This window comes from Babylonia areolata, chromosome 23 (assembly GCF_041734735.1).
Source record: "Babylonia areolata isolate BAREFJ2019XMU chromosome 23, ASM4173473v1, whole genome shotgun sequence".
NCBI classification, from domain to species: Eukaryota; Metazoa; Mollusca; class Gastropoda; order Neogastropoda; family Buccinidae; genus Babylonia; species Babylonia areolata.
In genome coordinates, this window is record NC_134898.1 from 7,445,909 (window position 1) to 7,459,171 (window position 13,263).

The window sequence follows — 13,263 nt, forward strand, 5'->3', positions numbered from 1 at the left end:
CAGTTTGAGGCTGGTGCATTGCGATGATCCTTCTCATGAGAAATGTAATAAATAGATGTCAGTCTCAGAGTCATCTCTGTTCACATCTTCGCAAAGGCCATCATTATTATCATGATCATCACATTAATCCCCCTCTTTCTCTCTTATTTTTCTCAAAGATCTGTGCTTTTAAAAGACAAGAAACCAAACCAGATAAGGTTTTTAAAAAACAAAAACAGGCATATATATATTTTTTAAATCCTATGTGCTTTGTTGTTGGAGAGAGACCCATAAAAGTGTATATTTTCTGAAGGTAAATGAATCAAGAATAAAAACACATGACGTTTTCCAATTTTTTTTTTTTTTTTATATTTTCAATGACATGCAACTGTTTTGAAATCAGTGGGTTTTTTTTGGTCACATTTTCAACTTGCTCAATACAAACATTAGTCAGGTAATTTTCATAGTAATACAATATTTTCTGGACTAATGGATAATACCTGTATACATACATTATACTGGAACAATCACAATAAAAAAAAAAAAAGGAAAAAAAAGAGACTTATACACAATTTATTGTGACTGCTCTAAATGATAACATTTTTTTTTCTCAAGGCCTGACTAAGCACATTGGGTTACGCTGCTGGTCAGGCATCTGCTTGGCAGATGGCGGTGTAGTGTATATGGATTTGACCGAACGCAGTGACGCCTCCTTGAGCTACTGATACTGATACTGATGTAACTGTCCAGTCCTTTCAGTCAAATCAGTTTTACTGAAAAAAATCATCATGCCCATCCAGCAATAAAGTCATACCCAAGAACTGTTTCATTTCTATCTTTTATGTTGATAGTCTGAAGTACTTTTTTCTGTCTGCCTGTATTTGTCTCCACCTTTTAGAGTGTGTTCTGTGCATACAAACTGATTTCCTCAACGAATTCCTGATTCAGATTATCTTCTAAAATTTTTTTTTTTTTTAAAGAGAGAAAAAGTCAATGCAATCTGTGTTCTGTGAGTTTATTTCCATCCACTGTCACCAGTAAAGTCAGCAAGAACAAGCTGAATGTTGTTTGTTGGCCCTTCATAGATCCCCTCAATCACAGCAAGGCCACACCCCTTCGGCCTTCAACCAACTCCTCTTCCCCCTCTGACCCGGTACACTTTCTCCAGTTCCCCTCGGTCCTCTCACCCTGTATTGGCTCAGTGCTGATAATGTCGCTCACAACGTGTACTGCTAATATTTTGGTCACGTCACTGTCATCTGCTCTGTACAGGCAGCGTTACTCACTGTTAGTCATATCTTGGCCAGTCTCCTTCATTGCTCCCTTAAGGCCAGACTCGGTGGTGAAATTTTGACCAAAATCATGATTTTTTGTGATTTTCGTTTTTTCGCATAATTTGCTTCTTCAACATCTAATCTTTATAGTCCGTTTCACCTGGGTATTATATTCAATTAAATAAAGCTTCAAACTGCATCAACTTGTGTGATTTCTTGTGAGTACAAGCACATCTCTTTCTTTTCCTGTTTTCTCACTTTTGTGTTTTGTCCTCGTAATACCATTTTTCAAAATGCTAATGCTCAAAAACTTTAAAAGATAGCATGTTCAAACTTAGTACTTTCTTTCTGTATGTATTCATCTTTATTATATTGCGGTGGTTTGTATAGTACTAGTAAAAGAATGAATATACACTCATTTGAAAAAAATTATGTCAAGGAATTTATACACATTTCAGCAAAAAAATAATAATAAATGTATTTATTCAAATTCCAAAATACCACTTCACTATAATAAAGAACAAATACAAATAAATCAAATAAAACAAACAGAAATAACATATCTATAAAGGTACCGAAGTTCTAAGCTTTTAATTTTTTTGTTTGTCGACCATTTTGGATTCATTTCCATGGAAACCGTCACAACAAATTGCACAAAATGACCTTTTAGACATGTTTAGTCCAATATCTTTGCATACCATGTCACAGAAAGCCATAAACTTCAAGTTTATTTCATACGTTTTTGTACTACCGTGTCTGGCCTTAATTTTCTATTGAATTGTCAGATAAAAGTTAACCACAGTCTTCTTCTTTGAGTTGATGCTTCACTTCTTTCTGAGAGAACATCAGCTAAAGAAAGCAATTTTGGTGGTTTTAGTACACCTCAACTGCACGGCTTGAGTTGGTGTCGGGCATTTTGCTGAGCATGCGATGAGCCAGGCAAAACACAGCTGCCAGTAACCCAACCAAATCATTCAAATTAAGGACTTCCTCATGATGCAGATGAGGTTTACTTCATACGTTTTTGTACTACCGTGTCTGGCCTTAATTTTCTATTGAATTGTCAGATAAAAGTTAACCACAGTCTTCTTCTTTGAGTTGATGCTTCACTTCTTTCTGAGAGAACATCAGCTAAAGAAAGCAATTTTGGTGGTTTTAGTACACCTCAACTGCATGGCTTGAGTCAGTGTCGGGCATTTTGCTGAGCATGCGATGAGCCAGGCAAAACACAGCTGCCAGTAACCCAACCAAATCATTCAAATTAAGGACTGCCTCATGATGCAGATGAGGTTTCTAGGCTATCAACAGGATCTAAAAAGCTTCCCCAAGCTAAAATTACCAGCGTTTTTGTCAAAGAACTCAACAGAAACAAGGGAAAAGTCAGACTTTTGCTGACGAGTTATCTTGTCATACATGCAGCAAAGTATACACAGTTGCACTGATGAATTATCTCATCATATTGGCAGCTTGGGGATTTATAAAAAATAAAGAGGATGTCCCACTTTCATCCACATTGCAAGAAAGCTTGGGGGTGCCCCTCATGCTTCCTTGCAACAGAGGTAAAGTGTGACAGCGGAAAGACCATGCTTTCTAGCAATCCCATGCTTCCTCATACTGTGAGGACACCCCCACACTCTCTCGAGATAAACAAGTGTGGGATAACAAGTTCCAACAGGTTTTTTGTTTTTTTTCCAAGGGCGTGATTAACATCATAATCTAGCACCACCCATTGTTTCTTCCTTGTTTTGACTTTTGCCCCATTGTCCGCTTGTATATATTCATATAATCAGAAGACTTTTATGTAACATAATTTCATTTAGGTTGTTCTGTATTGTCCGTATATTCTTGTAGCTTATTCAGGATTAAAAAGCTATGCTTGTCTAAAATAACAGCTAATTAGTATTTGTATATTTCTTCTATCATTGATGATGTCTGTATATGTCAAATGATCGGTATAAGGGCAAGCCCATCGCTTCCTTTTTTTGAGGAAGTGCCTTGGTCTGTTCCAATGTACCTTTTCTTTGCCTGTGTGCTAGCTGAATCGGTAGCATAAGCAGCACTCAATTGAAGTTGTGTACCTTGTGAAGGGAGAGAGTTACCACTCAACTATTTGTCAGTTATAATTTCATGTTGTCACACTCTTAAATTTTCTAAACAACTGTAATCACACTCAAAAATTTTCTAATCATCAAAATTGTTGATAATTATAGATACAGAGTTGATAATCATATTCATAACATTTATTTACATTGGGTTCATAGTTTTATAATCTTAATCCAAATACTGATTGTTGTTAATCAACTTTGACTAAAATAAAAACTTCATCATGACTTACAGTAAGCAGAATAATACTAGGTGGCTTCATGGGATATTCAGGAGGTAGAATGATGCGCCCATGATAAATGCCTCCGTCAAAGTCACTGTCCTCAGGGCCACGTAATGTGAAATGCCACTCAAATAGGTTGTCCTGAAATCATACATATACAAAGAAATTGTTTCTCGCAATACTCATGTGACTGAACTTCAAGCATAAATCCTGAAACAATACAGAAATATTTTATTTCAGTAGATATGATGCACAGTCTTGATACTTGAGACATAAAAAAAAAATTGATTGATTTGATTGATATGAATACTTTTATAGCACCTATCCTCGGTGAGAGACCAAGCTCTAAGCGCTTTACAAACACGGGGTCATTTGCACAACAGTCAGTCTACCTGGGTAGAGCCAACTGATGGCTGCCACTGGGCACCCATCATTCGTTTCATGTGTCATTCAATCAGATTTCAGGCATGCACACATACACACTCAAACAGACATGTAACATTCCACATGTATGACCGTTTAGGCAGCCATACTCCATTTTCAGGGGTGTGCATGCTGGTCTTGTTTCCATAACCCACCAAACGCTGACATGGATTACAGGATCTTTAACGTGCGTATTTGATCTTCTGCACAAAGGGGGTTCAGGCACTAACAGGTCTGCACATATGTTGACCTGGGAGACCGGAAAAATCTCCACCCTTTACCCACCAGGTGCTGTCACTGAGATTCGAACCCGGGACCCTCAGATTGAAAGTCCAACGTTTTAACCATTCAGCTACTGTGCCCTTTCTTCAGAAAAAATAGAAATATGTTTCCCGACTCTGCAAAACACAAGAAAAACAAGAGAGGCAAGGCCTTCAAGACTCATACACTTCAACAACAACAAAAAATCTAATCGTTAAAATGTGTTCTGTATTTGTTATTATAAAGCTTCGCGTTTATTAAAAAAAAGAAAAAAGAAAAAAAGAAGAAGTCCGAACCAGATTCGAACCCCGCGTGTTCGGGTGAGAAGAAACTGCCTTATCCATTACACTATCGTGGCTCCTTCACTGACATTCTAAAATTTAACATTTGAACATACTTTTTTAAAGGGCGATAAATCAATTGCGGTATTCGCAGTGAGAACGCTGTTTAAATCATATTATTCTGGGGTATCTTGGGCATTCAAAAAATCTTTAAGGGCAATAAAAAATTTTTTTTAATGGCTATCGCCGCAATCACACTGCAACATTTAGCCGTTTTCACTAGATCTAGATAGATGTACAAGTTTAGTTACACCCGCCGGGAATGTAGTACAACACGGTCGATTCAATTTCTCTTTCATGTTCATTCTAGTTTTATAGTTTTAAAGTTGATATGAAAATTTAGTATTTTGTTAAACTAATAACATGTAAGGCCAAGTACAAGTACTTCTAAACGTTGTAAGAAGTGAAAAGGACTTCATTTTGAGAAAAGTCGAGACTGGAAATTTTTTCCTTTCATCATGATCAGTTCAAGGGTATTAACTAGCATGGTTTACAATTTTTAACTGTGAATTCCGACTGATTCTGTGGATATTTTTATGGCAGTTTGGGGCATAATCCAGTAAGTGATGAGGCATTCACAAATCTTTCTCTAAATAAATATTTAACGGTCTCCTTCTCCAACTTTCCATCACATGTTATCGTGCATTGTCCATTGAATATGGGATTGAATGGGCAGGCAAAATGGCGTAATTCGCATTCGCAAAGAATATGAGCACGCGCTTTGAATGTGTATAAATGTGTGTACGCAACTGATTTTTGCCCATGACCTTCAGGGCTCAGCCAATATATCTGTAAAGTCCACTCGTTGTATTGATTTTAGTATTTTCCGAAAAAGACCACTTGAGCGAATGAACATAGTGAACAAAAACCTAAAAAACAAAGTTTCCACCATAAATCTAGAGAAATGGTGTGGCAACTCATGTGAATTAGGGGGGGTGCATCTTGAAAAACCTAACGGAATTCACAAAAGCATCATGCTCATCAATGCCTATGTTCACTCAGGAACCTGCACAACAAAAGAGGATTGGGCCTTTTTAGAGGAAATAGAGAACAAACTTGGAGACTCAGTCAATATCTGTGGAGACCTCAATGCAAGATCGAAGCTATGGGACCAGCGGAACACCAACCCACAAGGACTCGCACTTGAAGGAATGATAGGGGAAATTCTTCTAAGCCCATTAACAACCAAATCCCCAACTCGCCTTGGAACAAGACAAGGGGACAGTGACAGTGTGATCGACATTGCTCTAACATCTCCAAAATTCAGAGCAGAAATGAATGCAGAGACGCTTCCACACCAAGGCAGTGACCACCTCCCGGTAGTGTTCAGTCTACAGAAACTGTCAGATAAACCCTGTATGAAACCGCATGATCCATTTCAGTATGAAACCAAAGAGACAACCGTCATCGAAAAATTAAGACGCCGAAGAAACAAAAGAACGGCACTGAACAGGATGCAAACTATTCAGCCCCCATGGTGGAATACCGACACAGAGAGAGCCTGGATAGAAAAACATGCGGCTGTCAAACTTTGGCAAAAAGAAAGAACAAAACCATCTCCGGACAAAAATATTGAAACAAAAATGAAAGAAAAAAACTAAACAGTTTGAAACCATTGCTCAAGAGGCCAAAAATGACAAGTGGAAACAGTTTTGCGAGGCACTCAGTTATGACTCAACATTGACAGAGTTCTGGCAATTTTATCGTCGCATGGAAGGGAAAACGTGCACAACAACAACCCCAGACATGGTAGACACTGACGGAACCAAGCTTAAGACAAACGAAGAAAAAGGATCCGCCCTGCTCAAACGTTTCATACAACAGAGCGATCAAAGAAACTAATATGAGAAAAAGAAATATGTTGAGGAGTTAAACCAAACCCTTATGCAGACTGGACCTGATGATGACTTGACAATAGATGATCTAAACGAAGCAATAGCTAAATGCAAGAAAGAATCAGCTCCTGGCCCAGACAAAGTTCGCTACTCGGACATCAAGGAACTGTCGGAAGAAGACAGAAGCAAACTTTTCAATCTATATCAAAACAGTTTCCACAATGGACATGTGCCGGAGGACTGGACACACAGCTTCTTAAAACCCATACCAAAACCAGGAAAGGACCATCATCAGGTAAGCAGCTACCGGATCCTAACCATGCAAAACATTGCTGGAAAGCTCATGGAACGCATGATAGCCAGGAAACTTGCAAGGGATCTTGAACACAGGCACATTCTCCCTTCAAATCAAGGTGGTTACAGAACAGGCAAGTCCACATGGGAAAACGCAGCTGCTTTTGCATATGAGGTGTATGAAGGATTTCAAAGAAAAGAAGAAACACTAGCAGTAGCAATCGATCTTGAAGATGCCTACAATAAAGTCCAGTTTGCGCACCTCATGGAGCTGCTACTAAGGTATGGAGTAAGTTTGACACTGACAAGATGGATAGCAGCAGCGCTTCAGGAAAGAACCGTCGTCCTACGCCTCGGAGATTGGATGTCTGCACCTTCTAAACTATCCATGGGACTGCCACAAGGGTCTCCGCTCTCTCCTGTCCTCTACAATGTCTACACGAAGGGCCTTGCAGACTAAAACAACAATGGAATAGCTCGGGTGCTTACTCTTGCGGATGATGGCCTGGTCTTCAAAACTTCGAAAGATGCTCAGGAAAGAACTAAAGTCGTCCAGAAACAACTAAACAATATTGCTCAATGGTGCAAAGACACAGGATCTTCCATCAATCCAGCGAAAGCCCAAACGTTGCTGTGCACCCTCAACAACAGAACCGCGAGCAAATCACCACCTTCTGTGTCATTCGATGGGATTCAGATCAAGAAAACTGAATGCCTACGCTACCTAGGAATACACTTCGACAGGATGCTGACCTTCATAAAACATACGGAAAATACTGTTCTCAAATGCAAAAAGGGCCTTTCAGTCTTAAAAGCAATGGCAACCAAAGGTATTGAACAACGCCACCTCTTCCTGCTATACCAATCACTCGTCCTCAGTGTGATCGACTATGGAATTGGACTAACACCACCGTCTCAAAGCAACCTCCTAAAATTAGAAAGAGTTCAAAATGAAGCTATGAGGCTGATCCTTGGAACAACAAAAGTCACGCCCACAGAAACCATGCGATACCTGCTTGACCTTCCTCCAGTGCAGGCCAGAAACAAGTTAGAACAGGTCAAGACCTACTTCAAAGCATTAGAAAACCCTCAAAACCCACTGCATGACGCAGTCAAAGAACCAAAAGGCAGCCGTCTAGGACGAGGAAGATCATGGATGGGGCAAGCAGAAGACACAATCCAGCTAGTATGCCGACTACAAGACCTGAAAGAAACAAAAGAATTGGAGAAAAACCCCGAAAACCTCAGCCATCTATTCAACACAGCCATTTCACCCACTCTAGGAAGACATTGTCGGGAATGGCCAGAGGGCAAAACTGATGCGGAAGTGAAACTACTCATTGAAGAAAACAGTCAAGAAGAGGGCATCATCATATACACAGATGGCTCAGGCACCAAAGACCAATCCGGTTGGGGATTCACAGCGAAACAAAATGGAAAAACAGTTAGGGAAGAGAATGCTGCCTACAAAGTCACAACCTCCAGCCTAACGATGGAAGCTGAAGCTGTGACACATGCCCTCCAGTGGCTATCGTCCATCCATACGCCCGGAAACCAACATGCCATGATTCTAACGGACTCAATGAACCTCATACAGAAAATTGAAAACGGAATGGGAAGCCCAGAGTGGCATAAGGCAATGCGCAACTTTCAGATAAAAAAACTCACATGGTCATACTGCCCGGGACATGCAGGTGTTAAGGGAAATGAGCGAGCTGACAGACTTGCTGGTAACGCAACACCGAGCGGCCTACATCTAGGAAAATCGGAAATCCTCAGAAAAGTCAAAGAATATCAAAAAGAACAGGTACAAGGCCATCACACCATCAATCGCCTCAAAGAAATAAAAGCAGAGAGAGGGAGCGGCCGTAAGTCTAACATGAAAGGTACAGCATGATGCTTTGCAAATCAAACAAATATCGGCATCATTTCGAAACCAACACTGCGCAAATTTCTTCAAAACGGAACAGAGTCTCTGTGGGCTTTTCCAAATACAATAGACTGAGCAACACACTAGATGCCACATTCTTGGCATCAGAGATCTTTTCCCATCCCTCTTGCAGCCAATCAGTGGCAACCTCTGTGCATGTGTGTATGTGTGTGTTTGTGTGCATGTGTGGGTCTGTATTTTTGAGTGCGTTTGTGCACGCGCTTGAGTGTAAGTGCACACAAGTGTCAGGAGAGTTCTGTGCACGTGCGTGTGTGTATGTGTGTGTGTGTGTGAGGGGGAGGTGGGGGTGCGGGGGGAGGTGGGGTAGAGGATGAGGTATGTGAGTGTATGCATGCCTACACTGTGGGAGCAACAGGATATTGGAACGTATATATATATATATATCTTTGTATATATGTGTGGGGGGTTGGGGGTGGGAGATATGGGCATATGTGTGTGTGCTTGTACAAGTAAGTGTTCATCTGTGTGTGTGTGTGTGTGTGCCATGGAAACTGCGATACGTAGACTAGAAATGAGTGTGTGGAGGAGGGGGTAGAGGAGGTGCAGGGTAATGTGTGTGGTGTGTGTGTGTGTGTGTGTGTGTTGGAGCTCATGTACGTTTATATGTATTTAACTGTGCTTTCATATCTGTGAAACTGCATGTTTGGTGCATATCTGTTATGCATGTGTGGGTGTATGTGTGAATGTGTGTCTTCATGTTTTACATTTATTTGCTTATTTATCATCATTGTTATCTTATTTATTTATCTATTTATTTATTATTATTATTATTATTATTATTTTATTATTATTATTATTACTACTACCTTTTTTATATTATAATTATTATTTATTTATTTATTTGTGTAGCGTATATGGATTTGTCTGAACGCAGTGACGCCTCCTTGAGCTACTGAAACTGAAACTGAAGTGAAAGCCCTGCACACTGTGAGTAAAACACACAAGCTTTTTATGTATTGAGTATAATTTCAAAATATAATGAGAAAGATCAGTTTAAAGCAAATTAAGTCCCCTAGCATTAATTACAGATTAATTTCCCTTTTTTACTATCTGCACCAAAACGTTTGCAAAATAAATAAAACGTCCATGCTTAGCAAAAGAAGTTTCTGTTTGAACAAAAAATGATAATAATGACTGCTCTAGTTGTTGTGTCAGAATATCAGATCAAAGTGCCAAGTTTAGAGAATACAAAAAATATAAACATAACAGTAAATGCAGTGTGCATATAATTTGGCTGCTTTTCTAATTTTTTTGTGCCCATCCCAGAGGTGCAATATTGTTTTAAACAAGATGACTGGAAAGAACTGAATTTTTCCCATTTTTATGCCAAATTCGGTGTCAACTGACAAAGTATTTGGCGATGTTGGAATCGGCCTAAAGTACCGAACAGATGGCAAGCTGTTTAACCTCAGAAGGCTTCAAGCAAAAACGAAGGTCATGACAGACATCATCAGAGACTTTTTGTTTGCTGATGATTGTGCCCTCAACGCTGGATCTGAAGCTGACATGCAACTCAGCGTCGACAAGTTTGCCACTGCCAGCAGGAACTTCGGCCTTACCATCAGCACGAAGAAAACTGAAGTTCTCCATCAGCCAGCCCCAGGGAAACCCTACGTTGAGCCCAACATCACAGTCAACGGTCAGAGACTCAGTGCGGTGGAGCGGTTCACATACCTTGGCAGCACACTGTCACGAAATGCGACCATCAACGTCAGGATTGCAAGAGCAAGCGCAACTTTTGGTAGACTCAATGCAAATGTCTGGAACAGAAGAGGCATTAGTCTTGAGACCAAGCTAAAGGTCTACAGAGCAGTAGTTCTCCCCACACTACTGCACGGCTGCGAAACTTGGACAGTGTACCAACGACATGCCAAGAAGCTGAACCACTTCCACACAACATGCCTCAGGAAGCTACTGAACATCAAGTGGCAAGACAGGACCCCAGACACAGAGGTGCTTGCAAAAGCTACCCTTCCTAGCATCTTCACCATCCTGATGCAGTCCCAGCTTCGCTGGGCTGGACACGTGGCACGCATGCCAGACCATCGGCTGCCGAAAAGGCTCTTCTATGGCGAGCTGCAACAAGGGAAGAGATCACACGGAGGTCAGAAGAAGCGCTTCAGAGATACTCTGAAAGTCTCTCTGAAAGCGTTTGATATCAACCCTGACTCCTGGGAGGAATCTGCAGTGGACCGTGACAGATGGCGCGCTGCTGTGCACAAAGGCGCCAAGTTGTGCGAGGCCAACAGGACTGCTGCAGCTGTTGAGAAGAGGCAGGCCAGAAAGTCACGGGCAAACAAGCTCCCTGACAATGATATGCCTGTCTTTGTCTGCCCCAACTGTCAGCGAACATTTCGTGCGCAGATTGGACTATTCAGCCATCTGCGCACTCACAGATAGATTCATGAGCATCCTTCCCCCCAGCCCACCACCGCCCTCCCCCCATCCCCCATCTGGATGACAACGATGGTCATCATCGATCTCGATGGACACACCACCACCATTTGCAGAGAAAATGTAAATGTTAAAGTTTACAACGGACACACAGACACACTAACAGACACACAGACAACCGAACACCGGGTTAAAACATAGACTCACTTTGTTTACACAAGTGGGTCAATAAAGTGAAGACAAGAAAATTAACAAAGTGTGTAAATCAAAATAAAATATCACACACACACACACACATGCACTATGTATACAAGTGACACACAATGTATCACAAACACAATGTGACACACACACACACATACTACTGTGTGACACCATGTGAGTGTATGTACATGCACACACACATCACAGACATGGTCCCTTCACACTTTATCCATTACATGTAACATGGGGAGGTACATGGGCATGACATTATGAACAGTTTTCAGTTTCACAGAATTCCCTTCAATGATTGAATGTGTGTGTGTGTGTGTGTGTTGTTCTGAGGTAGAATTGTGTCAACGGTAAATACTAATGGTGTTACTAATAGCTAAACTTTTTTTTTCCAGTTCAAGAATATATGCTGATACTTGATAAGCCTGCCTGTGCACCAATGAATAATTCTGAGATAACTGCTGGCAAATCATGTCATCAGAAGGAGTTGCAACACCAGTAAACTAACTACACTGTCAACTAAAATATTGTCTGCTGGGAACTCCTATCTATGGGTGAGTGATTTTGTGGTCAACTGTTAATGTTGTATGATTTACAGTATAAATTTACCCTAAGTGTTGCAAAGGTATTTCCTTATTTTTACAAACTTTGTATATATATATACATGTATGGAACTGTAACGTTTTGCATGCACCTTTCCATAAATGATATCATTGTGCATGACATGCTCAATACATAAAGTAACTTTATCATGTTTATGCATTGCAGTATGTCCTGTTCACGCACACTGATATGCACACTGATACTCATGATGATAAAGTACTGATTATCACTATTTCATACTTTTATTATCAGTGAACTGCTTTATCTGACAATATGAAAGAAATATATAAAAAGTGTATTCTTTTTTTTATTCTCATAGAATACATAGTACTAGAAGTGAAGCATTTTGTAAAGTCCTGTGTAAAGAATGAAAGCTGTGATGTAGATGTACAAAACTGAAATTACGAAACTGTGTAAGAATGAAATCTGTTATGTACAGTATATGAAGAAAACTGAAAATATAACTAAAATCAGAACAGGTTAACACTGTTACTTATTGAATTTAACATTTTTAACATTAATGAATAAATCCAGAAAATACAAAACTGTGTAAGAATGAAATCTGTTATGTATATGAAGAAAACTGAAAATATAACTAAAATCAGAACAGGTTAACATTGTTACTTATTGAATTTAACATTTTTAACATTAATGAATAAATCCAGAACCTATAGAAAATAATTCAAAACAAAGAGAAATATACCAATCTCTGTATTATTTTTTGTATTGATGATCAAGAACAAAACAGAGAAAACTAAACTGAATTTAAGAAGTATTACATAACAAACTGTTTCAGGATGAACCATGCCTTGTTAAAGCATTTTTGGAATGTACTGACACCACAGGTGGTGAAAGAAGAGTAGAGAAAGATGGTTCAACACCAACACCATCCACCCTGATGACTAACACTTCGTACCACAAGAACTGATTACCTGTGCCACATATTTCCACATTTTGTAGTGCATTGAGTGTTTGTTTGATGAGGTTGTGTGTCTTTATTGTGTCAAGTATGGATTTGGAAAGTGGGGTTTCTTTGCAGATGAAGTGTTTGAAGTGTTCATTTGGAATATGTGATGTATTTCATTTGATGCTATGGCGGGATAAAACGCATGTGAACTTACACCTTTTGTGTGAACAATTTTGTTGCATGGATCTTTTTGTTATTGTGTTGTGCTTGTTGTACAGGTTATGTTGATATCACAAACACAGTAAGCCACTGAGCACATTGAATTACAAACTGTACATGATTCGGCATCATGATTTAGCATTTTTTCCCTTTAATTCATATTTGAATAAAATAAAGTACACTCAATATTTTCCTGTCAAACTTTGTGCAATTGTGGTTATTGCCACTTTGTATGTGTGTGCC

General features: G+C 39.6%; 1 protein-coding gene and 1 long non-coding RNA gene across 4 annotated transcripts in view; one reads left to right on the forward strand and one right to left on the reverse strand.

Moving 5' to 3' along the window:
* Positions 1-13,263, reverse strand: part of LOC143297958 (ubiquitin-conjugating enzyme E2 J1-like) — a 127,874-nt gene that overhangs the window by 79,747 nt on the left and 34,864 nt on the right. For all 3 annotated transcript variants that reach the window (XM_076610578.1, XM_076610577.1, XM_076610579.1), the window contains one exon: positions 3,589-3,720. In XM_076610578.1, the coding sequence (XP_076466693.1) occupies positions 3,589-3,618 (30 nt within the window). In that variant the 5' untranslated portion in view covers positions 3,619-3,720. The remainder of the gene's footprint in view (positions 1-3,588; positions 3,721-13,263) is intronic.
* Positions 9,534-13,155, forward strand: LOC143297961 (uncharacterized). Its single transcript, XR_013057332.1, has 3 exons — positions 9,534-9,611; positions 11,687-11,845; positions 12,740-13,155. It is a non-coding gene; the product is annotated as an uncharacterized LOC143297961 (long non-coding RNA).